The sequence below is a fragment of the Equus quagga genome, unplaced genomic scaffold (genome assembly GCF_021613505.1).
Source record: "Equus quagga isolate Etosha38 unplaced genomic scaffold, UCLA_HA_Equagga_1.0 96145_RagTag, whole genome shotgun sequence".
Classification (NCBI taxonomy): domain Eukaryota; kingdom Metazoa; phylum Chordata; class Mammalia; order Perissodactyla; family Equidae; genus Equus; species Equus quagga.
This window is the reverse complement of record NW_025804135.1, coordinates 1-23,445: the sequence shown is the minus strand read 5'-3', so window position 1 is coordinate 23,445 and position 23,445 is coordinate 1. Positions and strand designations below refer to the sequence as shown.

The window sequence follows — 23,445 nt, the reverse complement described above, 5'->3', positions numbered from 1 at the left end:
TGCTACAAATACATACCATTTGGGCACTTGAGTATACATTAAAAAATGAGCAAAGATCACCACCTCTTTTTCTCAGGGCTAAAATAAAATTGTGATTTATCTCTTGAAAACAAATCTTACCACCAAAGAGTAAAACATCCAGACTATATTTTGCCCACTTTATTTGCAATAAGAGAAGGAACACCTGATTATAAATTTTTTGACATTCCAAACTTATAACAATGTCCACAGGCCATGGGACCTATGAGAACAAAACAGAAAATTAGAGGAGAAAGTAACCTATTACTTGCAGGTTTTAATAGAAAACAATGTTCTTACAAAGAGATTCAGAACATACCTTGTAGCTCAGGGTCAGACCATCTAAAATATGAACAGGGAGTTTCTTCTTAGCTGTGTCAACATTTTCAAAAGTTATAGATAGACTAGATAAAGAAATTTTAGTTTTAGTTTGTGTGAAAGTACTATGCTCATATAAAAATGTTCTTTAAAAAAAATTAGCATTTTAACATTTATTTACATCATATTCCAAAAAAGACATTGTATTTCATAAAAGGAATACAAATATTCCAATAAAGCCATATTTTCCAGCATATATTCTAGAATAGGAATTTGGTTTTAGAAATAAGGAAGAGGGGCAAAGTTTTCAAATAATGAGTTTAGCTATAAAAGAGAAGAGATACTTAACAAGTGTGGTAAGTTAATTAGGAAAAAAAGACAAAGTCAGGGGAAAAGATACCATAGTTCCCCTTATCTGCAGTTTTGCCGTCCTTGGTTTCAGTTACCTACGGTCAACTGTGGTTTGAAAATATTAAATGGGTGAGACAGAGACCACATTCACGTAACTTTTATTATAGTATGTTGTCATAATCGTTCTATTTTATTAGTTATTGTTAATCTCTTACTGTAGCCAATTTATAAATTAAACTTTATCATAGGTATGTATGTATAGGAAAAAAGGGTATATATATATAGGGTTCAGTACTATTTGTGGTTTTAGGCATCCATTGCAGATCTTGGAACATATCCCCTGAGGATAATGGGGGACTCCTGTATAATGATGATAGGGTGGGTGCTTAATTCTGGTAAAATTCAAGCAACAGGCTCAGAAGATGGACCCTCTGCAGAGGGTGGTGGAGAGGGATTGCTTTCCTCATCCTGAAGAGTGTGTGTGTGCAAGTGCATCGACGAGAACGGGGTCTGCTTTTTCCATTCTCTCCTAACGCAGGTTTGAATGTGACTCTCAATAGAAAGAAAGCAACCAACATGCTGCATGGAAACGTCCCTGTGCCAGGCACTACATGGCACTTAAGTGTCCTTATTTCATTTAATCCTCAGAGTAGTCTTGTCTGGGGACTGAGAAATTACCTAAAACTCCCACAGTTATAGAGGTACCAAGCAATGATGCCTGGATGCCGACCAGTGAAGGTTTAAGTGTAAGGCAGAGGTGGGGAGTCAGCCTTACAACCAGTGATGTAAAGAGTGGCATGTGATTTATAAATTGGCCTATTCATTGCATGTCACAGGCACTAGTCCCAACATTCTTCAGCTGATAAGTGTGTTACTTGTGCATCCACTAATTACTTAGTAGGCACCTACTGAAAATCTTGTCAGGCACCATGCTAAGCAGGTGAAAGAAAGTCAATTCCTTCTCCTTCTCCAGGCGCTCACAGCCCAGAGGAAATATGCAGAGTCACCCTCCTGTCACTGAGCAGATGTGGGTGCTGCACCAAGCCAGGCCAGGCAGAGCTTTGCAGGAGAGCAGAGCACTGCCAGGCCATGCAAATGGAAGAGCAAGTAACTGGAGACAGCAGGACACATGAAGGCTTCTGGGGGCAGAGTACAGCTTTTGGGGAAACCAGAAAAATTCTGAATCCCTGAAATGTAAAGTGTGATAGGAGAGAACATATGATGTGTCTGCATGTGTAAGTGTATACGAAAAGAGGCTAGAAAAATGAGCCAGACAGTAAAGTTTTCTCTCTGATGAAAAGCAGCTCAGTCCGTCGGTTATGAGGTGCCAATGAGAAGCCTGAGTGTGAGTGGTGGTGGGAGTTGCTGGTTTATTGTGGTCACTCTGGTACCCCTGTGGGGGTCAAGTGGAAGGGAGAGAGGCTGAGAGACAGAGATGGTTAGGAGGCACTGAGAGTTAAGGGGAAACATTATCCAGGAGGCAGAACCAAGCAACTAGGGATGTGTGGGAACCAGGAGAGAGGAAGGAATCTAGGGTGAGCCACAGACTGCCTTTGAGCACCAGGATGAACAGTGGTGCTTGACTAGAAGAAACAAAGGGTGGTTTGGGATGAGACAATAATGAGCTCAGTTCTGGATACATGACATTCGAGTACAGTCATGAGGTGCTGACTGTGTAGACACCTGGGCTAAAGGTACTGATCTGCAGGTCATTAATGGTCGCTGAAGCCATCAACATGGAATATAAGTGCCCCAGGCAGGAGTGCTGAGGCAGGAGAGTGAGAAGCTACACCAAGGGCAGGTGGAGGGCAAAGGGCCTGCAGGGAGGCTTCAGAAAGAGCAACAGGGACATGGGAGCGGTGTAAGGCGGGGGAAACTGGGAAGGGCAGGAAAGCAGTGCTGGCATTGATGCTGGAACCAAGGAGACTCGTGGGCCCGGACTCAGTGAGCCTGAGGGCACAGACAGGCACCTAGAACACATGGAAGCCATGGCAGCAGGGGTCCCCAGGGGTGGCTCATTTGTCCTGGGTTAATTTATGAATGGACCGCAATCTCAATGAAAATACCATCAAGATTTTTGTTTTGGTGGAGCTTGACAAGTTGATGATAATGTACATTTGGAAAAATAAATAAGAAAGAATGGCCAGTAAACCTTATTATTAAAATAGAATGCTACTAGCACATGAATAAACAGACAGAACAATGAAATAAGATGGAAAAATCTACAAAGAGACTCAAGTACATATGAAAATTTAATGATAAAGGGGCATCTCAAATAGGGGAAAGACAGATTTTTTTTTTAAAAGAAATAAATGATAGGAACCAACTAGTCATTTGGAAAAAGATAAAACTGGATCTATTTCTCATGTTTTTTAGCAGGATAAATTCCAAGTGGATCAATATCTAAATGTAAAAAAATCCATTCAAGCATTAGAAGAAAAGATGAGTAAATTTCTTTAGAACATGGGAGAGAGTAAAACTTTAACTATGATTTAAAATCCAGAACCAATAAAAGACTGATACATTATAAAACTAAGAAACAAACAAAAAATAAAAAAAAACTAAGAAACGTCTGCATGACAAAACAAAAACAAAAAATTGTTTTATCATAAGCAGAATAAAAAGACAAATGTCAAATTGGAAAACCTATATAAAGAGTTTCTAAAAATGCAGGCGCTGAAGACCAATAACGCGATGCTGACAGAAATGCAAAAATAAACATATCTAAAGATGACTAAACTCATTCATAATTAGAAAAATGTAAATTAAACTACACTGAGATACCATTTCTCACCATTAGACTGGCTAAAATCCAAAAGTCTGACAACATATTCTGTTGGTGAGGCTGTAGAGAAAGCCACTCTACATATTGTTGGTAGGAATTAGAAAAGATACAACCTTTATGAAGAGAAATTTGGTAACAGCTAGCAGAATTACACATGTTTTTACCCTTTCACCTGGCAATCCTATTCTAGGAATATACTGCAAATTTATATGGGCAAAAGTATGAAGTGAAATGTACAAGACTAGCCATTGCATACATGCACAGCAAAAGAATAGAAACCCACATGTCTACCCATAGGACAACTGGTTGAAAGAACACAGTGGAAAGCCCGTCAGCTGTAAAGGAATGAGCACAAGCTCTCTAGCCTGCAAATGGAGTAGGTCGGGATATATTTTAGTTATGTAAGAAAAATAAACCAGGTGTCAGAGAGTATGTACTACACGCTACCTTTATGTAATGTGAGGAGGAAAAGGAATACACAAACATATGTTTTTGGGTCCAAAAAATAAACACTAGAAAGATAAAACAAATCTAATAAAAATGGTTAGCAACAGGGAAGGGAGAAAATGGGCAGGAACAGGAATAGAAGGCATATCTCCCTAAAAGTACCTTTGTACCAGTGATTTTAACTTAAGAAAAATATGCTGTTTTAGTAAACAAGAAAGAAAATTCAATCAAGAAAAGAAAAAAAGCAATTTCTAAAAGCAGAAAAGAAACTAAAACAAATGAACTTGACCCTATGTCAAGGTGGTGGCATAATCACACAAAGAATTACTCCAAGTGACCTTGAAACACAGGATTCTGATGACTTCAAAGTATAGGAAGAGAAAATAATCACAAGCATGTTTTAAATTCTTAGTGGCCTTGTTGCTGTTATTGTTACTTTGAAATTACTACTACTTATTGTAGAATAAAACCAAAAAGCATGTTAATGTGTTAGCACTCATAGGAAGAGATACAAAGGAAAATCAAAGAAGTGAAATGCTGTAATCTTTAATATAAGTTGGAAATATCTACATGAACATTTTTCTCTTTCTACTTATTTCCTAGCTCCATCCACTGAGAGAGCCCAGAAGCAGGGACAATCCAGTACAGAGGAATACTCCGGCACCGAGACAGATGGCTTTTTAAGCCACCAAAGAGACAGGACAAGCGCTCGTGGGAGAGGCACACATGTTGGGGGCAGGAAGTGCACAGGATGAGCCTGGACATCCACTCTTGAAAGGATACTCTCTGAGATTACCACGGTCAAGTGAAGGGCTTCCCTCTAGGTAAAGATGGGACAGTCTGAGCAACAAAAAAAAGGATAACTGTAATAGATTGAAACATATTAAATCTAACAAGATTCAAGAGTTTCTGCTGATAATGAAAAACATAACCTTCCCTAGCTCCCTCTGGGGGTTGCTGGGCACCAATTTCTTATTATGAAAAGAATCCAGCAGTTACCCTGCTTTTACTAACCACATAATTGATGAAAATTCTGCTTTTATGGAAGAATTAAAGGTAATAAAAGAATGACATAGAAATAAAAGGAATAATCTACTAAGTAGTAGAAAGTTGGTAACCTGGTGTGGCTGTGGGAAGAGAATGCCTTACCTGGCATGTAATGAATGTTAACCATTATCATGATGACTTTTGCAGGACCACTGAGGGAGCCAAGAAAGGAAGCCAAGCAGAGACATAGAACAGGAAAGAGGATGGCCAAACACTGTGGAAGATGAGCCTCTGCTCCACAGAGACGTGCCGGTACCAACCCCCAGCCCTGGCCAGTCGCTCAGCAGGCAGACTGACACCAGCAAAGGGCAGGTTAGCTCCACGTCAGGGATAAGCCTATACAGGTTTCCTCCATGATCCAAAAGCTAGCTTTTACAAAAAACCTATATTTGTACCTGTTTTTGCTAACTGAAAGAAATCTGACAAGGATGTTCGCTTTTATGAAAAAAGGCAAAAAGCAAAAACAGCGTTTAGCACTTTTTTTTTTTTTTAAAGATTAGCACCTGAGCTAAAGTCTGTTGCAGATCTTTCTTTTTTTCTTTTTTCTTCTTCTTCCCAAAGCCCCCAGGTACACAGTTGCATATCCTAGTTGTGAGTGCCTCTGGTTGTGCTATATGGGATGTCGCCTCAGCATGGCCTGATGAGCAGTGCCATGTCTGTGCCCAGGATCCGACCCCGTGAAACCCTGGGCCGCTGCAGCGGAGCACGTGAACTTAACCACTCAGCTACGGGGCGGCCCCAGCACTTGCTTTGCAGTGAGTCGTTACAGAGGCAGTGCCCACCAGGAGCAAGGCCAGAGTCGCCAAGCTCCTTCCCTGGGAACTACACTCAGGATCAAGGCGCCAGAGCTCTGCACTGTGTCTGTGAGCATCTGTGCTTTACCTCAATTTATTTTGGTAGGTTATTTTTCGGGTCTGGGAACACTCAAAATTTTTTCCCATATAAATTAATGGTAATTGCTTTATCGCTTTACACCATTTTGGCTTAAGAAAGCTTTCATAGGAAAGTTCTACTTTTGGACAACAGGGGAAACCTATATAACAGTTTTAGAACATGCAACTTCACCCATTAAGTGGCAGAATCTATTTCCCACCCCTGACTGGGCTGGCATGTCGCTCGGTTTCACCAACTGCATGTGGTGGAAGTGAGGGTCTGTGAGGCCTGGAGCTCAAGTTTCAGCAGGCCCTGAGGGTTCTGCTCTCACTGTCTTAGAGTGCTGACCGAGACTACTGTGTAAGGAGTCTGTGCAGCTGGCTGGAGGGCAAGGCACATGGAACCGAGACATGCCACAGCCAAAGGCCAGCACTGACTCTAGTCACGTGAGGGAAGCCATCAGATTCTGAAAGGCTGCATGGTCCCATCTCATTGTCTCCTTTTGCTTAGTGGGCAAGTCATTTAGCTACCTGCTGTCTCAGTTTTCTAATTTGTAAAATAACATTAGTAAACTTCATAGGTTAGTGTGAAGATTAAATAAGGTAATATATATAAAAATTTATAGAAGAGTTGTGATACATGGATTATTTCATAATATTTTAAAATAAAAGTTTGCTCCCGTATTTTACCGTGAACTGTCTTCAGGATAACGTTGTCCTACTGCTTCTTGGAGCTGTACATTAAGAAATGACACATTCTGCCAGGTTTCCTTTTCTCTTATTTTATCAAAAATTGATGTGTAGAAGTCATACATGGTATCTCCACCTTCCATTAAGAAAAAATTTCTCATGGCCTGCAAGTACTCGACCAACCTGAATAGAGAGAAAATAAGTGACAGAAAGATCTTAAGCTCATCAGACAGGATTCTGGATCAGTACCAAGTATTGTATGCTACTATTTTTAGAGAAAACTGGTTTACATTCTACGTTTACTAAAATAAGAAATACTAACACCTCTTAAAGACATTTTTAATAATAAAAATGTTTAATTATCAGAAAGAAATAAATGATTTTTTCATAACATTGTAGAAAATTGGGCAAAGTCACAAAAGTGTAACGAAAAAAAGTTAATCCAAATCCTACCATTCATAGTGAATTTCCATCGTTAATATTTGGGCTATTTATTTCCAGTCTTGTTTTCTATGCATTTAAAAAAACATAGTTCCTATCATATTATATATCTTGCCTTTTAAGCTTTAAGAACATTTTACATTATTTAAAACTCTGTGTAAACATAATTTTTATGAACTTTATAAAGTTCATACATGATATTGATATGCCATATTTTTTTTTTTTTTTTTTTAAGATTTTATTCTAATTTTTATTCTTCGTTGTGGGTCCTTCTAGTTGTGGCATGTGGGACGCTGCCTCAGCGTGGTTTGATGAGCAGTGCCATGTCCGCGCCCAGGACTCGAACCAACGAAACACTGGGCCGCCTGCAGCGGAGCGCGCGAACTTAACCACTCGGCCACGGGGCCAGCCCCTTGATATGCCATATTTTAATATGGATATGCAATAATTTAAAGAAACAGTCATTCATTACTAAGTAATTTCATGTTTTCCCTTGTGATAGCAAACTCTATGATGGGCATTTTTGTGCAATAAGCTTTTTCTTTATTTCTTTTGGGACAGAGTCTCAGAAATAAATTCCACAACATAGTTAGGAAAACACTGATGGTTAATTGATTCTCTCAAAAGAAAACTGTTTATTGAGTACCCATTTCCTACTATAATAAAAATTAACTTGAAATACAGGTTTTAAAATAATTCCAACAGTTCTTAAAGTATAATAAACTACTGATTACTTCCAAAGCTAAACGACTCCCTTATACCTGTAATCTTTTTTTAGAGTTTGCATGAGGTTTCCACAGCAATCTAGATACTGCTTGTCAATATGAGGATAGAGGCAAGATCTCAGCGTTAACTCAAATGTCTGGCACGTCACAGATTCTGATGATCTATCCACACATATGTCTCCACCAGCAAACTTCTCGTGAAAGTCACTCTGTTCTAAATACAACCTTTAAGATAAAAATGTGAGTCTATTTTTTATGAGCTGCTTTCAACAGAATTCTCTTAAATCAAAACTCCAGAGTCCCATTTTTTACCTTTAGTCTTAAAATTACCAACTATTACAGAAACTATATTCCCCCAAAACTGTCCTTTCAGTGAACCAGTTGTTCAGTCACTTCTGCTTTAGTGTTAAGTACTGAGTAGGTCTTTCTAGCCATTAGGGCCACAGAGAGTGAATGATGGCCAAAGGCAATGGGGCTTTGTGTAGGTACTAATGACTTATTTTATGGGGCTAAAAGCACATAAGGGTCAAGACATATTTTAAGCAGAAGAAGGGTCTGACTCAATGTGTGTGTCTGAGGCCCACCTATGACCTAGATTTTCATGAGCATCTTCTGTACCAGTGAAAGCATTTCCCATGGGCCTAGGGCATATGATAGTCTGTGGACTTTCATAAACAACAAGGAGGACAAATTATACATCTGAAATAAGTGAACATAATATCTTCTTGTATTCCATTCATCAAGAAGGATAGGCTACAAAGGTTTTTATTTTTAAGACTGGAAAGCCCTACTTGGCAGAAATAAATAGTTCCTGAACATTGAACAGATTCCGCCATTTCAGTCATTGAAAATCTATCACCTTGCAAAGTTAATTGCCAGCAGTGGATCATGAACGTCATCCAGTTCCAGATGCCTTTCAGCAATGGACTGAATCTTAATTAGGTTCCCTTTGGTCTCCTGCTGCTCAGTGAGGACTTGTGCAGTGGGTTCTTCCCCATGTCGAAGACGTGACTGTACAGATTCCAGAAAGAGGGTATACAAGCTTTTTCTTTCTGCATCTGGAACATAAAGAAATATGTAAGGTGAAGTAATAACATTAAATGATATTAAGTAATTGTATCTTAATATAGCCTGTTTTTTTTCCTTTGGCCTACGAGTGTCTATCCCTGTTTCATTACCTTTACAGTATAGCACAGCTAAACATTTTACATCCTCTGTTAGACAAGTGCAAAGTTTATGGTTAAACACTCAAAGCATAAGTTAATTTTTTGCTGAATAGAGTAATATCCTAAGCAGGATGCTTGAAAGTTAAGTTACCACCATACTGAACAGCACTATGATCACACTAACAGGAGTCATAATTTCACCGGAAAAAAACACTTCCGATAGAGACCCTGGAAAGCTCATTAAATTTTATTACTCAGTCAAAAAAGAAATATTCCAGGGGCCGGCCCCGTGGCCGAGTGGTTAAGTTGGTGCGCTCTGCTTCAGCGGCCCAGGGTTTTGCAGGTTCAGATCCTGGGCGTGGACAAGGCACCACTCATTGGGCCATGCTGAGGCGGCATCCCACATGCCACCACTGCAGGGACCCACAACTAAAATATGCAACTATGTACTGGGGAGCTTTGGGGAGAAAAAAGAAAAATAAACCTTAAAAAAAAAAAAGAAATATTCCTCAAACTGAAAATATTATTTAAAGTAGATACAATAATACAAAATAATTAATATGACATTAGGGAGATTTACAAACAAAATAACTAAAGTCACATTTATACCTCTAAAGTCTTTTTAGTCAGTTGATAAAACTTTAAGCATATTGCTTAAATTGCAACAAAAAGATCAGAAATTATATCAAGATTTTCTCAAAATCTACGGTCAAGTCTGAATTGCTCATCAACAAATTCCTGTCTCCCAGGGTTCATGGTCCTCAAGAGTTAAATGCTGTACTGCACTAAGAAATGCCAGAGAATTATTTTTTAAAGGACTGGTCCTAAGGAATCAAGAGTAAGGAAAATGCATGTGGAACTTACTCTCACTGCCTTTCAAACATAGTGATGAAAGTTTCCAATGAGGACAATCTTTTTTCAATCAGGAGTAGCATGATCTACTGATTTGATCATGGTGATAATTTCCATGAAAATAAAAGCTTTTGATAATTTTCAAACTACAAAATAATGATGCATCTCAGGATGACAAGAGTGAAGAGAGAGTAGTAGCCCCAATGCTGAGAGAGACACATGAGGAAGGGACCCACTACCTCTGGCTGTGGCCTGGCATGTGGTGCTCTCCACACACTGTAGGTTCTTCAGCAGCTGCATCGACTTGCCCGCCATTATGATCTGCTTAAGGACAGGTTTAAGGAAGGACACCATGGTGTGCTGCCTGCTGGAGGGCCCTTGGTCACTGCCAGAACTTGCACTGGCATTATCACTCATTTTTTCTTCATTTTCTGTCTTTTCCGATACACTGTACAGTGTGTAAGTTGCATACCAAAAGTCTCTGTGATTTACTGGAACATTTTTGTTTCTATGGAAATGCAAAAGAATTTTAAACGTTAACTTTTTTCGTAAAAACAACAGTACATCTGTTCTTTCTCAGGCATGTTGTCCAGGCATTCCAAAATACAGCAATATCAATTATTAGTAAAATGAAGCAATCTTCAGGCAAAATGGGCAGGGGTTTTGTCTGACTTCAGTTTAACACAGAAAAGTGGATAAATACTTTGAATGACATACATAAAATTTAACTAAGTAGAAAGTTTCTCGAATTGGAATTAAACAAAATGATTAATTTGCTCCTCTTTGGAGATAGAATAAAAGTTTATCCATTTGCCGTCTCCTGTGAAAGTAACCTCCAGACTTCCACATCTTTTTACCACATAGATTCTTTTTTTTTCCCCCCTGAGGAAGATTGGCCTAGAGACAACATCTGATGCCAATCTTCCTCTTTTTTGCTTGAGGAAGACTAGGCCTGAGCTAACATCTGTGCCAATTTTCTTCTATTTTGTATGTGGGCCACTGCCACAGCATAGCTGATGACTGGTGTGGGTCTGTGCCCGGGATTAGAACTTGGAAACCTGTGCTACTGAAGCAGAGTGCCCCAGACCTAACCACCATGCTATGGGGCCAGGCCCTCCCCACAAAGATTCTTAAGAACAAAGTGATGGTCACTTATCACTCTCTAAAAGCAGTCAGAATCCCCTTTTTACAAAAGTTCTCATGTGAGATAGATGAAACAGGATATAATGACAGATGCAAGATTTAGTTAAAGACAGGCCAGCTCATTTATATGAGCACTGAGTAAACAGGGTTACCTTTCCAGAGTTCTAAGGACTTAAAGTTATCCTTGAATTAAATGGATTGCTCTCAATAAAAACCTCTATCTAAACAGACTGCACAACTTAAAACTGAGTTAAGAGAGTGCCAACAGTTCTGTGTTGCAGTTTCTATGATTCTGTTCAGAACAGTCAATTAACTGAAGAGGAATCATAAGTGGATTAAGATTTTTCCTTGTTTTACTATACAGTATACTAAGAAGGGAAAAAAGAATAATTTGGAGAAACAAATATATTAGAAGCATATTCTGTATTATTTTCATATCTCTTATCTTATTGGTAATTTATAATGGGAATAGCTGAAGTCATTTGATATCATCTAAATTCATTTTATAGGAAGCAGTGCACCTTTTACCATACCAGCCAGCCATAAACACACCATCATTCAGAAATATAATTTGCTATGCAGAGCTGTAAACTGACAAGAAACTTGGAAAAAGACTATTTTTGGCTGGTACATGACATCTTCTATAAAAATGCAACAGAACCTGAGTATGGTAGCAACACACCTCTGTCATTTGAACTGCTCTCCCTCAGTATCACTTGAAACTACTCAAAGTGAACAATTTTCCCGTGAGAGAAAAAAGGGTAAAACCAGTGCTCAGTGTGTCTCCTGTGCTGTGTGTCGCTGGCCCTCACCTCTGGATGATGAACTCCCTGGCGCAGTCGCACAGATGCCCGTGTGCAATCCACTCATCCACAGTCTGCAGGTAGGGCCGCACTGTCTCCACCCAGAGAGAGAAGAGCAGGGAGACCTGAGAAGAGATCACGCAAAGTTCATTCTCAGAAATCCCTCATCTCTGGACAAAATGAGGGTTGAACATTTCTGAAATGCCTTTAGAGTTTTCTGGAACAAAGTAATAAATTAAAAATCCAAAACATGTGCTATAAAATCCTTATGAAAAATTCACCTAAATATGAGCTAACCACATTGTCTGTAGTCCATACCAGGACCTTCTTGAGAGTAAAAGTTAACCATGGACAACAGCTCTACCCTGGGCAGTCTAAATTCATATAGTTACCCCTATCTAAATAGTGCTACTAGCAAAGTGTCCATTAAGAATGAGGAAATGATTTCATTCTACTGTAGCTCCCAACAGGAAAAAAAAAACGCACAGGCGAAAGAAATCAAGCTTCTTTATATTAAAGCGTAGTATCCAAATAGTGAGAAACAGGTACAACGACAAACTAGGAAACACACCTAAAATAGGTACTCAAACAAACCTGAAGCTTCCTAGATTACAGACTCTAGTTAGGTTGTTATTTTTTTAAATTGTAAAAAAATACATAGGAGTAGTCTTCTTTGTCTCTCCCCCTTCGAATCTACAACTAATTGGACATTCATCGCTTAACAAAGGATATCCATATAGCATCTCAGGACGCCTGAGAGACCCGTGCTGCTATACATCGGAAGGTGGACGGACATCCCCCTGGGAGGAGGTGGAGATAGATGAAAACTCTCTGACCCCCGACCCCCGAACAGCCTAGTACCTGCGAGTGGCTTTCTTCCAGCGGACTCCCCCATAACATCGCCACACACCAAGGGCAGGAGGGTGCGCACACCAGAGGAGCGACGGTGGAAACAGGTGACTACAGCCCTACCTAAGCCCCCTCGATTACACCTAAGCCCAGGGGGAAACTCCAGGGTCCCACACTGGCGGCGTCAGGGAAAGCCTCTACTCACCATTAGTGGAGAGGCCCCTGCCAGCATTGAGAATACTGGGAGGCTCCCGAAGAGGAGAATCCTGAACGGGGCAGCAGCCCGCCAGCAGCTGCCGCCAGTCTCACAGACTCTGGCTGTCCCCCAGATGGGGAAAGGGGCTCCCGGAGAACTCCTGGGAGAGGACTGGGGCTGGGTGGAGTGCCAGTGGCTGGCTCCACGGCCCGGGGGGAAACTCCAGGGTCCCGTTCCAGCAGCAGGGAAAGCCTCTACTCGCCATTAGCAGAGAGGCCCTGCCCAGCATTCAGAACGCCGGGAGGCTCCCAAAGAGGACAATCCTCAATGGGGCAGCAGCCCGTCAGCCACCACTGCAGCCGGTCTCACAGACTCCGGCTGTCCCCCAGATGGGGAAAGAGGCTCCCGGAGAACTCCTGGGAAAGGACCGGGGCTAGGTGGAGTTCTAGCGGCCGCCTCCACGGCCCAGAGGGAAACTCCAGGGTCCCATTCCGGCAGCAGGGAAAGCCTCTACTTGCCATTAGTGGAGAGGCTCCACCCAGCATTCAGAACGCCAGGAGGGTCCCAAAGAGGAGAATCCCTGGCAGGGCAGCAGCCAGCCAGCTGCCACTGGACTCACAGACTCTGGCCCCGCCCGGCAATCACAAGGCTGGAAGGCCCTGGGGCAAAAGTAGCATAGCTAGGTGAGCTAACCACAGACTGCAGAAGATACCCATAGCTCTGTTGTAACCTATAAGTGATATGATAACAAGTGAGATTTTGTGGGCTCCGACAGTGACAGAGCTGCAAATATAGGTGATCCTGCTCCCGGCCGCTGGGAAAGCCCATAACACCGCTTCAGACCCTAAGGAGGGAGCACGTCTAGGTGCTCTGCAACAGTAGGCACCAGCAGTATGAAGCCCCCTTGCGACTGCCCCCACAGCTGAAGAGGGACCCCACAGGACCACTGTGACTACGAGGAGGGGCCCAGGTCCAGTTAGCAACAGCTGATAGGGTTCCTGGTCAGTGCAGTCTAAACAGCTGCTCCCCTGCCACACCAGTAGAAACAAGTGGAAGCAGTAACTAAACTCTCTCTCTATGCAGAGGCACAAATCTACACCATCAAGAAGTATGAAAAAAATATATTAAATCTCCAGAACAGAAGGAAAATGACAAATACCCAGAAAACAATCCCAAAGACAATGAAATATATAACCTAAATGACGATGACTTCAAAACAGCCATTATTAAAAAACTGAATGAGTTAAAAGAAAATACAGATAGACAATTCAACGAGTTCAGGAGCTATGTCACAAAAGAGTTTGATACTATAAAGAATAACCAAACAGAAATATGGAAATGAAGAACACAGTGGAGGAGATTAAGAAAAATCTGGACTCTCTGAACAGTAGGGCCGATAATATGGAGGACAGAATTAGCAATTTGGAGGATGGGAATATAGAAATGCTGCAGGCAGAGGAGGAGAGGGAACTAAGACTAAAAAGAAATGAAGAAACTCTCCGAGAATCATCCAACTCAATTAGGAGATGCAACATAAGGATTATAGGTATACCAGAGGGAGAAGAGAAGGAGAAGGGGGCAGAAAGCCTGTTCAAAGAAATAATGGCTGAGAACTTCCCAAACCTGGGGAGAGAGATGGAACTTCATGTAACAGAAGCCAAGAGATCTCCAAACTTTATCAATGCAAGAAAACTAACCCCAAGGCATATAGTAGTGAAGCTAGCAAAAGTCAACGACAAAGAGAAAATACTAAGGGCAGTCAGGCAGAAGAAAATAACCTACAAAGGAACCCCCATAAGGCTATCAGCAGATTTCTCAACAGAAACTTTACAGGCTAGAAGAGAGTGGAATGATATATTCAAAACTCTGAAGGACAAAAACCTGCAGCCAAGAATACTCTACCCAGTGAAAATATCCTTCAAATATGATGGAGAAATAAAAACTTTCCCGGGTAAACAAAAGTTAAGGGAGTTCATTGGCACAAAACCTCCTCTTCAAGAAATGCTCAGGAAAACCCTCATACCTGAAAAATCAAAAAAACGAAAGGGGTTACAAAACCAAGAGCAAAGGAGATAAGTAGAAGGATAATAACAGAAAGTAGCAGATCTCCATCAGAACAGGTTAGCAAAAGTTAAATAAAACATTAAAGATAAAAGGAAGGGAAACACCAAGAATAAATATAACCCTGTCATTTTAACCACAAACTCACAACACAAGAAAGAAGAGGAAAAAAAAATCTGACAATAACAACCTACAAGGGCAAGAGAAAAGGGATGGAACATTTTAATTCAAAGAAATAAGAGGCTATCAGACAATGGACTATCTCATCTATGAGATGTTTTATACAAACCACCTGGTAACCACTAAACAAATAACAAGAATAAAGACACAAATTACAAAGAAGAAGAAACCCAATACAGAAATTTACATACCTGAATTAGTAATCCAAAAATCATGGGACGAGAAACAAAGGAAATGCAAGAGAACCGGAAAACAAGAGATAAAATGGCAGCGGTAGGCCCCCACATTTCAACAATCACTCTAAATGTAAATGGACTGAACTCTCCAATCAAAAGACACAGAGTGGCAGGATGGATCAAAGAACAAGACCCACCAATATGCTGCCTCCAGGAAACACAACTTAGCCTCAAAGACAAACACAGACTCAGAGTGAAGGGATGGAAGACAATACTCCAAGCAAATAATGAACAAAAGAAAGCAGGTGTCGCTATACTAATATCAGACAAAGTAGACTTCAAAGCAAAACAGATAAAGAAAGACAAAGGGGGACAGTATATAATGATCAAAGAGACACTCCACCAAGACGACATAACACTTATAAATATATACACACCCAACACAGGAGCACCAAAATTTGTAAAGCAACTCTTAACAGAACTAAAAGGAGACATTAACAACAATACAATAATAGTAAGGGACCTCAACACCCCATTAACACCAATGGATAGATCATCCAGACGGAAAATCAACAAGGAAATTATAGAATTAAATGAAAAACTAGACCAGATGGACTTAATAGATATATATAGAACACTTTTCTCAAGTGCACACAGAACATTCTCAAGGACAGACCATATCTTGGGAAACAAAGCAAGCATCAATAAATCCAAGAGGGTTGAAATAATATCAAGCATCTTTTCTGATCATAATGCTCTGAAACTAGAAATCAACTACAAGAATAAAGCTGGGAAAGCGGAAAAAATGTGGAGACTAAACAACATGCTACTGAACAAACAATGGATTATTGAAGAAATTAAAGAAGAAATCAAATATTATCCGGAGACAAATGAAAATGAAAACACGCCATACCAACTCATTTGGGACGCAGTAAAAGCAGTCCTAAGAGGGAAATTCATTGCAATACAGGCTCACCTCAATACATAAGAAAAATCTCACATAAGCAACCTCAAACGACACCTAACAGAATTAGAGAAAGAAGAACAAACAAAGCCCAAAGTCAGTAGAAGGAGGGAAATAATAAAAATTAGAGCAAAAATAAATGATATTGAAACAAAAAAGACAGTAGAAAGGATCAATGAAACAAAGAGTTGGCTCTTCAAAAAAATTAGCAAAATTGACAAACCCTTAGCCAGACTCACTAAGAAAAAAAGAGAAGTCTCAAATAAATAAAATTAGGAATGAGAGAGGAGAAATCACAACGGATACCAAAGAAACACAAGAGATCATAACAGAATACTATGAAAAACTATATGCCAACAAATTGAACAACCTAGAAGAAATGGATAAATTCCTAGACTCTTACAACCTCCCCAAACTGAATCAGGAAGAAATAGAAAATCTGAATAGACCAATCACAAGTAAAGAAATAGAAACAGTAATCAAAAACCTCCCCAAATATAAGAGTCCAGGACCAGACGGCTTCTCTGGAGAATTCTAGCAAACATTCAAAGAAGATTTAACACCTATCCTTCTCAAACTATTCCAGAAAATTGAGGAAGATGGAGCACTCCCTAACACATTCTATGAAGCCAACGTCACTCTGATCCCCAAACCTGACAAGGACAACACAAAGCAGGAAAACTACAGGCCGATATCACTGATGAACATAGATGCCAAAATCCTCAACAAAATTCTGGCAAACCGAATACAGCAATACATCCAAAAGATTATACACCATGATCAAGTGGGATTTATACCAGGGACACAGGGATGGTTCAACACCTGCAAGTCAATCAACGTGATTCACTACATTAACAAAATGAGAAACAAAAACCACATGAACATCTCAATAGATGCAGGGAAAGCATTCGACAAGATCCAACATCCATTTATGATAAAAACCCTCAATAAAATGGGTATAGAAGGAAAGTACCTCAACATAATAAAGGCCATATATGACAAACCCACAGCCAACATCATACTCAATGGACAAAAACTGAAAGCCATCCCTCTGAGAACAGGAACAAGACAAGGGTGCCCACTTTCACCACTCCTATTCAACATAGTACTGCAGGTGTTGGCCAGAGCAATTCGGCAGGGAAAAGAAATAAAAGGGATCCAAATAGGCAATGAAGAAGTAAAACTCTCACTGCTTGCAGACGACATGATGTTATATATAGAAAACCCCAAAGAATCCATAGGAAAACTATTAGAAACAATCAACAGCTACAGCAAAGTTGCAGGGTATAAAATCAACACACATAAATCAGTAGCATTTCTATACGCTAACAGTGAACTAACAGAAAAAGAACTCAAGAACTCAATCCCATTCACAATCGCAACGAAAAGAATAAAATACCTTGGGATAAATTTAACCAAGGAAGTGAAAGATCTATACAATGAAAACTACCAGACTTTCTTGAAAGAAATTGATGATGACATAAAGAGATGGAAAGACATTCCATGCACATGGATTGGAAGAATAAACATAGTTAAAATGTCCATTCTACCTAAAGCAATCTACAGATTCAGCGCTATCCCAATCAGAATCCCAATGACATTCTTTACAGAAATTGAACAAAGAATCCTAAAATTCATATGGGGCAACAAAAGTCCCCTAATTGCTAAAACAATCCTGAGGAAGAAGAACAAAGCCGGAGGCATCACAATCCCTGACTTCAAAACATACTACAAGGCTACAGTAATCAAAACAGCATGGTACTGGTACAAAAACAGGTGCGCAGATCAATGGAACAGAATTGAAAGCCCAGGAATAAAACCACACATCTATGGACAGCTAATCTTCGACAAAGGAGCTGAGGGCCTACAATGGAGAAAAGAAAGTCTCTTCAACAAATGGTGCTGGGAAAACTGGACAGCCACATGTAAAAGAATGAAAATTGACCATTCTTTTTCACCATTCACAAAAATAAACTCAAAATGGATCAAAGACCCAGATTAGGCCTGAAACAATAAGTCTTCTAGAAGAGAATACAGGCAGTACACTCTTTGACATCAGTTTCAAAAGAATCTTTTCGGACACCATAACTCCTCAGATGAGGAAAACAATAGAAAGAATAAACAAATGGGACTTCATCAGACTAAAGAGCTTCTTCAACACAAGGGAAAACAGGATTGAAACAAAAAAACAGCCCACTAATTGGGAAAAAATATTTACAAGTTACTTATCTGACAAAGGGTTAATCTCCATAATGTATAAAGAACTCACATAGCTCAACAACAAAAAATCAAACAACCTGATCAAAAAATGGGCAGTGGACATGAACAGACATTTCTCCAAAGAAGATATATGGATGGCCAATAGACACATGAAAAGATGCTCATCATCACTAATCATCAGGGAAATGCAAATCAAAACTACACTAAGATATCACCTTACACCTGTTAGAATGGCAAAAATATCCAAAACCAAGAGTGACAAATGTTGGAGAGGTTGTGGAGAAAAAGGAACCCTCATACACTGTTGGTGGGCACGTAAACTGGTGCAGCCACTATGGAAAACAGTATGGAGATTTCTCAAAAAGTTAAAAATAGAAATACCTCATGACCCAGCCATCCCACTACTGGGTATCTATCCAAAGAACTTGAAATCAGCAATTCCAAGAGTCCCATGCACCCCTATGTTCATCGCAGCATTATTTACAATAGCCAAGATGTGGAACTAACCCAAGTGCTCAGCACCTGACGACTGGTTAAGATGATATGGTATGTATACACAATGGAATACTACTCAGCCATAAAAAAGGACAAAATCATCCCATTCACATCAACATGGATGGACCTTGAGGGTATTATGTTAAGCGAAATAAGCCAGACAGAGAAAGACGAACTCTGTATGACTCCACTCATAGGTGGAAGTTAACATATAGACAAGGAAAACTAATTGGTGGTTACCAGGGGAAAGGGGAGGGTGGGGGGAGGGTACAAAGAGTGAAGTGGTATACCCACAACATGACTAACAATAATGTACAACTGAAATTTCACAAGGTTGTAAATGATGATAATCTTAACAAAAAAAAAATACATAGTATAAAATATACTATCTAAACCATTTTTAAGTGTACAGCTTAGTAGTGTTAAGTGTATTCACATTGCTGTGAAAACAGACCTCCAGAACATTTTCATGCTGCAAATCTGAAACTCTGTACATATTAAACATCTCCCCTTTTCTTTTCTCCCTGCCACCCCATCCCTGGTAACTACCATTCTACTTTCTGTTTCTATAAATTTCACTACTCTAGACACCTCATATAATAGATTTGTATTTTTATTTAAGAAAGGGTTATTGCAAATATCTATATAAGTCAGCGAGGTACTTTCATTTATTTATTTTTTGAGGAAGATTAGCCCTGAGCTAACATCCACTGCCAATCCTCTTTTTCGCTGAGGAAGATTGACCCTGAGCTAACATCTGTGCCCATATTCCTCTATTTTATATGTGAGACACCTGTCACAGCATGGCTTGATAAGTGGTGTGCAGGTTTGTGCCTGGGATCCAAATCAGCGAACCCCAGGCAACGGGAGCAGAGTACATGAACTTAACCACTACCAGCCCCTCAGCCAGGTATTTTTCACACCTTGCTTTTACGTTTTGCTTTGTCCTTACCTTATCCTTCTTGTGATCTTGGAAATCATAGCTGAAAAACCAGTTTCCTGCAGTCTCGAATTTAGAAGCTAATTTAAAAACTCTGAACAACTGCCTGATACACCATGATTTAAGCATCACTTTTACAAAGAGCTATGACCGGCTTTCCACCACTCTTTTGGCTGAGCAGAACAGAGTCACATATTTTAGACTAGACAAGGGTCCCACATACGGTTTGCTCAGAGGCTTCTCCAACATTGTCATATTCAAGAATGGCCTTGTACAGCGTGTTGAGCAGGTGAGATGCCCGAACAACATTCCGAGTGTCAGGTGGAACTTCTGCTACTCCAGTACTAAACACTTTGTGCAGAACCTTGAGCTGAGCGAGTCGGGGTGACAACTTGTCTACCACTATTGCAAGAGTTATTGTTGTATCTGCAAATATCAAGAAATCAAACTCATTAGCAAGGAAAAATACTCGCACTCAAAATGTGATATAAATGCTAAGCCACTTACGGAAAGGCACAGCAAACTGGAGGGTGGTAGGTTTTAATCCCATATCACAAGGAACTAATTTCCCTAAAGAAAGAAGTCCCTAAAGAAAGAAGGGACAACTCAGCAGAAAAATAATTTATAAAGGAACTGACAGTTCACAAAAAAAAGAAATATAAGTGATTCTTAAACACATAGAAAGACACTCAACCTCATAATAAAAGAACGCAAATTAAAACTACATGGGCAAATAAAAAACAGAGTCAGTGGGTGACTGTTTTAGTGGGGGTGGGGATTAAAAAGAGGCGGCAAGAGCCAGTTCCTTCAACAGGATGGCACAGCTCTGAATCCTGAACGTGGAGGTGGTTATATGCATCCACACATGTGATAAAATGTCACAGAACTATACACAAAGATATTATTCCCTCCTTCCAAAAACCACAAACCTGCAAAACTGGTGAAACCCATGTCAGGTCTGCAGACTAGTTAACGTACTGTGCCCATGTCAGCTTCCTAGTTTTGATAACATACTATAATTACGCAAGGTATCACCATTGGGGGAAGCTGGGTGATGGGAACGTGGGACCTTTCTGTACTATTTTTGCAGTAGTTGTAAATAAAATTCAAGGGAGAAAAAAACCTACACTGGCTTACCATTTTACATTTGTCATATTGGTGAAGACCACAAAGTTTGATAACACACTGTGGGCAAGAGTGTGAGGAAACAGGTCTTCATATACCTGTTTACATCCTAGCAAGATGTAAAGTCATTTATCTGCACCTCTGTGGAGAACAATGTGGCAATATTTATCAAAATCACATGTCATTGCATGCTCTTTGACCTAGCAACTCCACTCTTAAGAATTTACGTGATAGGTTAACTTGCACCCTACACGTACAATTACATGCACGTAAGAGTTATCACCACAGCTCTGTTGGCAACAGCAAAAGATCAGAAACAACCTAAATGTCCATCAAAATGAGACTGGTCTACGATATATCCATACAACAAAACACCAACTTGTAAAAAAGAATGAGGCGGCTCTTTATATACATGTATGGTATAATCCTCAAAATTTAAATTAGAAAACAATTTGAAGAGAGCAGTGAATAGACTACTAGGCATGCATATGTGAATACGCATTGCTTGTACATGTCTAATTTATCTCTGGAAGGATGCAGAAGAAACTGACTACTTGGTTGCCTTTGGGCTGGGGAACTGGTGTGGCAGGAAGAATTTTCACTGTACATCTTTCTGTACTTTTTGGATTTTTAGAGATATGAATGGCTTGAAAACACAAATTTAAAATAATTTAAAAAAATGAATGTAGTCATGAGAATTACTTATTTGCCATGTAATTTTCAAACATTATATCAATTAATAACCTAAACTGCATTCAAAATATGAGTTATGTATCCTATGAGTAAAAGGGAAGAATATTTAAATACCATTACTGATGATGCACTTCTCAATTTCCGTAAGTTCCTCTTTAAAACTAATGAAGTATTTGTACAGGGCCCACATGAAAGCCTGGTACGTCCTAAAGGGCGGTTCAGTTGACTTCTTAGGAATGGAACCATTTCCAGGTAACATGCTTTCAGAGCTGTGCCCCATGACTTCATCAATGAACTCCTGGAGTCGAAACACAACCTGGCCATATGCTGCTATTTGTTCCAGCACTGATCGTAAACAGCTCTACAATAGAAACAAACGACAGTTACTTCAGTCAGTCTCCTGGACACAATCCAATTCATATCCCCCTCACTGTAAAATATTTCTTTTGTGACTGTTTTAAACAGTATGCTTAGCAGAAAACAAAGTAATAAAACAAATATTTAGTTTTATATTCAAAGGAAATAGTGTAAGCATTACTTTCTACAGAACACAGAAATGTGGCTTATACTTTTTAAAAACACATATAAGGTAAATGTACTATAGGCAACCACATTACAGTATACAGCTTTCCCAATACAGAATGACAGAAATAAAAAGCAAAAAACACAAATCAAGTCAAAACTAAATATGAACATCACAAACAATATTAAAGAATTCTCTAAGCATTGTAAAGACGGACAACTTAATTTTGCCTTTTGGATTTTAAATATATTTAGTAATTTTAATATTGCAAAATGGGTGTAAAGTTATATAACCACCATCATATTTATAAAATAAACCCTCTTATTTAATTTTAACTACAATAAATACAAATAACTTACATGTGTCAAATGAGTTACTATAATATTGTTTCTCACAGTTACCTTCCCATCTATCAACTGAAATATAAAGAGCTTTTTTACTCCTGAAAGTAACCTGAAATGAAATAAAAAAGATGAATGTACTTTAAGTCTAGAAAAATATTCACTACAGTAATGCCTAAGAAATTTTAATGCCAGATTCAGAATCGGGGGGGGGGAGGGGCGGCGAAGAGGTCAGATAACTAGAAAATAGAAGACATGAATCTTTTTATCTGATTACCTTAAGACAAGATATTTGCATATCATCTTGGAGAGAAGTCCAAAACAGTATGTCCAAGCATTGGACCATCACATATGATGTGGATCAGAATCTGGAAATCTCAGCAGTAACAGCACTATATGCTGCATTTCTCATTTTCATTTTTGTGTGAACACAATCTAAATTCTTAGATTTCTGGTTTCCAGGTACGGGGCAGAAGCTAACTCTCATTGATATGCTGTCTATTATAAGCGGGAAGCAGCAAGCCAGGAAGCTTGCTTTGAACTCAAATATTAAAAAAATGATGGTCTAATCTAATTAAATAATATACTTAGTTATTTAAGATGGAAAAGAAGTAAACAAATCAAAATGTCACATCTCCATGGTTGCATCTGAAATCTGGGCTCTTAGGCCCCCTAATCCAAATTTAGGTGCCCACTGGGAACTGTATTGTTTCATACCTACTGGACCGTTTCTAGCTTGCATGTGAAAAACCCCTGAACACTTTTCTTTAAAAAACCAAAATTCTGCTTCTCATTAGTAAAGTCTTCTAGAAGATTAATTATGTGTATAGGTCTTACCATAGAGTTTCCCGAATAACCTGCATCTCAGTAACAAAAACTCTGTCATCTGGAACATATAATGGGTCACTGCTGTACAAGTGTTGGTCCCTATTAGAGAACGAACATCAGATGTCAATGAAAAGGTTTCTCATTAAGTAAAATTACATGTCTCAAAGAATATATGTAATTTAGTGGTAATTTAACC

The 23,445-nt window shown here is 39.4% G+C and overlaps 1 protein-coding gene across 1 annotated transcript in view; it reads right to left on the bottom strand.

The window, feature by feature from the left end:
* LOC124234613 (gamma-tubulin complex component 5) overlaps positions 1 to 23,348 on the bottom strand; it is a gene marked incomplete at its 5' end in the record, with an annotated part of 29,742 nt that extends 6,394 nt beyond the window's left edge. Inside the window, 11 exons of the mRNA XM_046651936.1 lie at positions 121 to 241; positions 338 to 422; positions 6,529 to 6,711; positions 7,731 to 7,919; positions 8,554 to 8,752; positions 9,952 to 10,220; positions 11,668 to 11,783; positions 19,963 to 20,165; positions 21,672 to 21,918; positions 22,440 to 22,533; positions 23,259 to 23,348. Of these exons, the coding sequence (XP_046507892.1) occupies positions 121 to 241; positions 338 to 422; positions 6,529 to 6,711; positions 7,731 to 7,919; positions 8,554 to 8,752; positions 9,952 to 10,220; positions 11,668 to 11,783; positions 19,963 to 20,165; positions 21,672 to 21,918; positions 22,440 to 22,533; positions 23,259 to 23,348 (1,796 nt within the window). The remainder of the gene's footprint in view (positions 1 to 120; positions 242 to 337; positions 423 to 6,528; positions 6,712 to 7,730; positions 7,920 to 8,553; positions 8,753 to 9,951; positions 10,221 to 11,667; positions 11,784 to 19,962; positions 20,166 to 21,671; positions 21,919 to 22,439; positions 22,534 to 23,258) is intronic.
* Between the last annotated feature and the right edge of the window lie 97 nt (positions 23,349 to 23,445).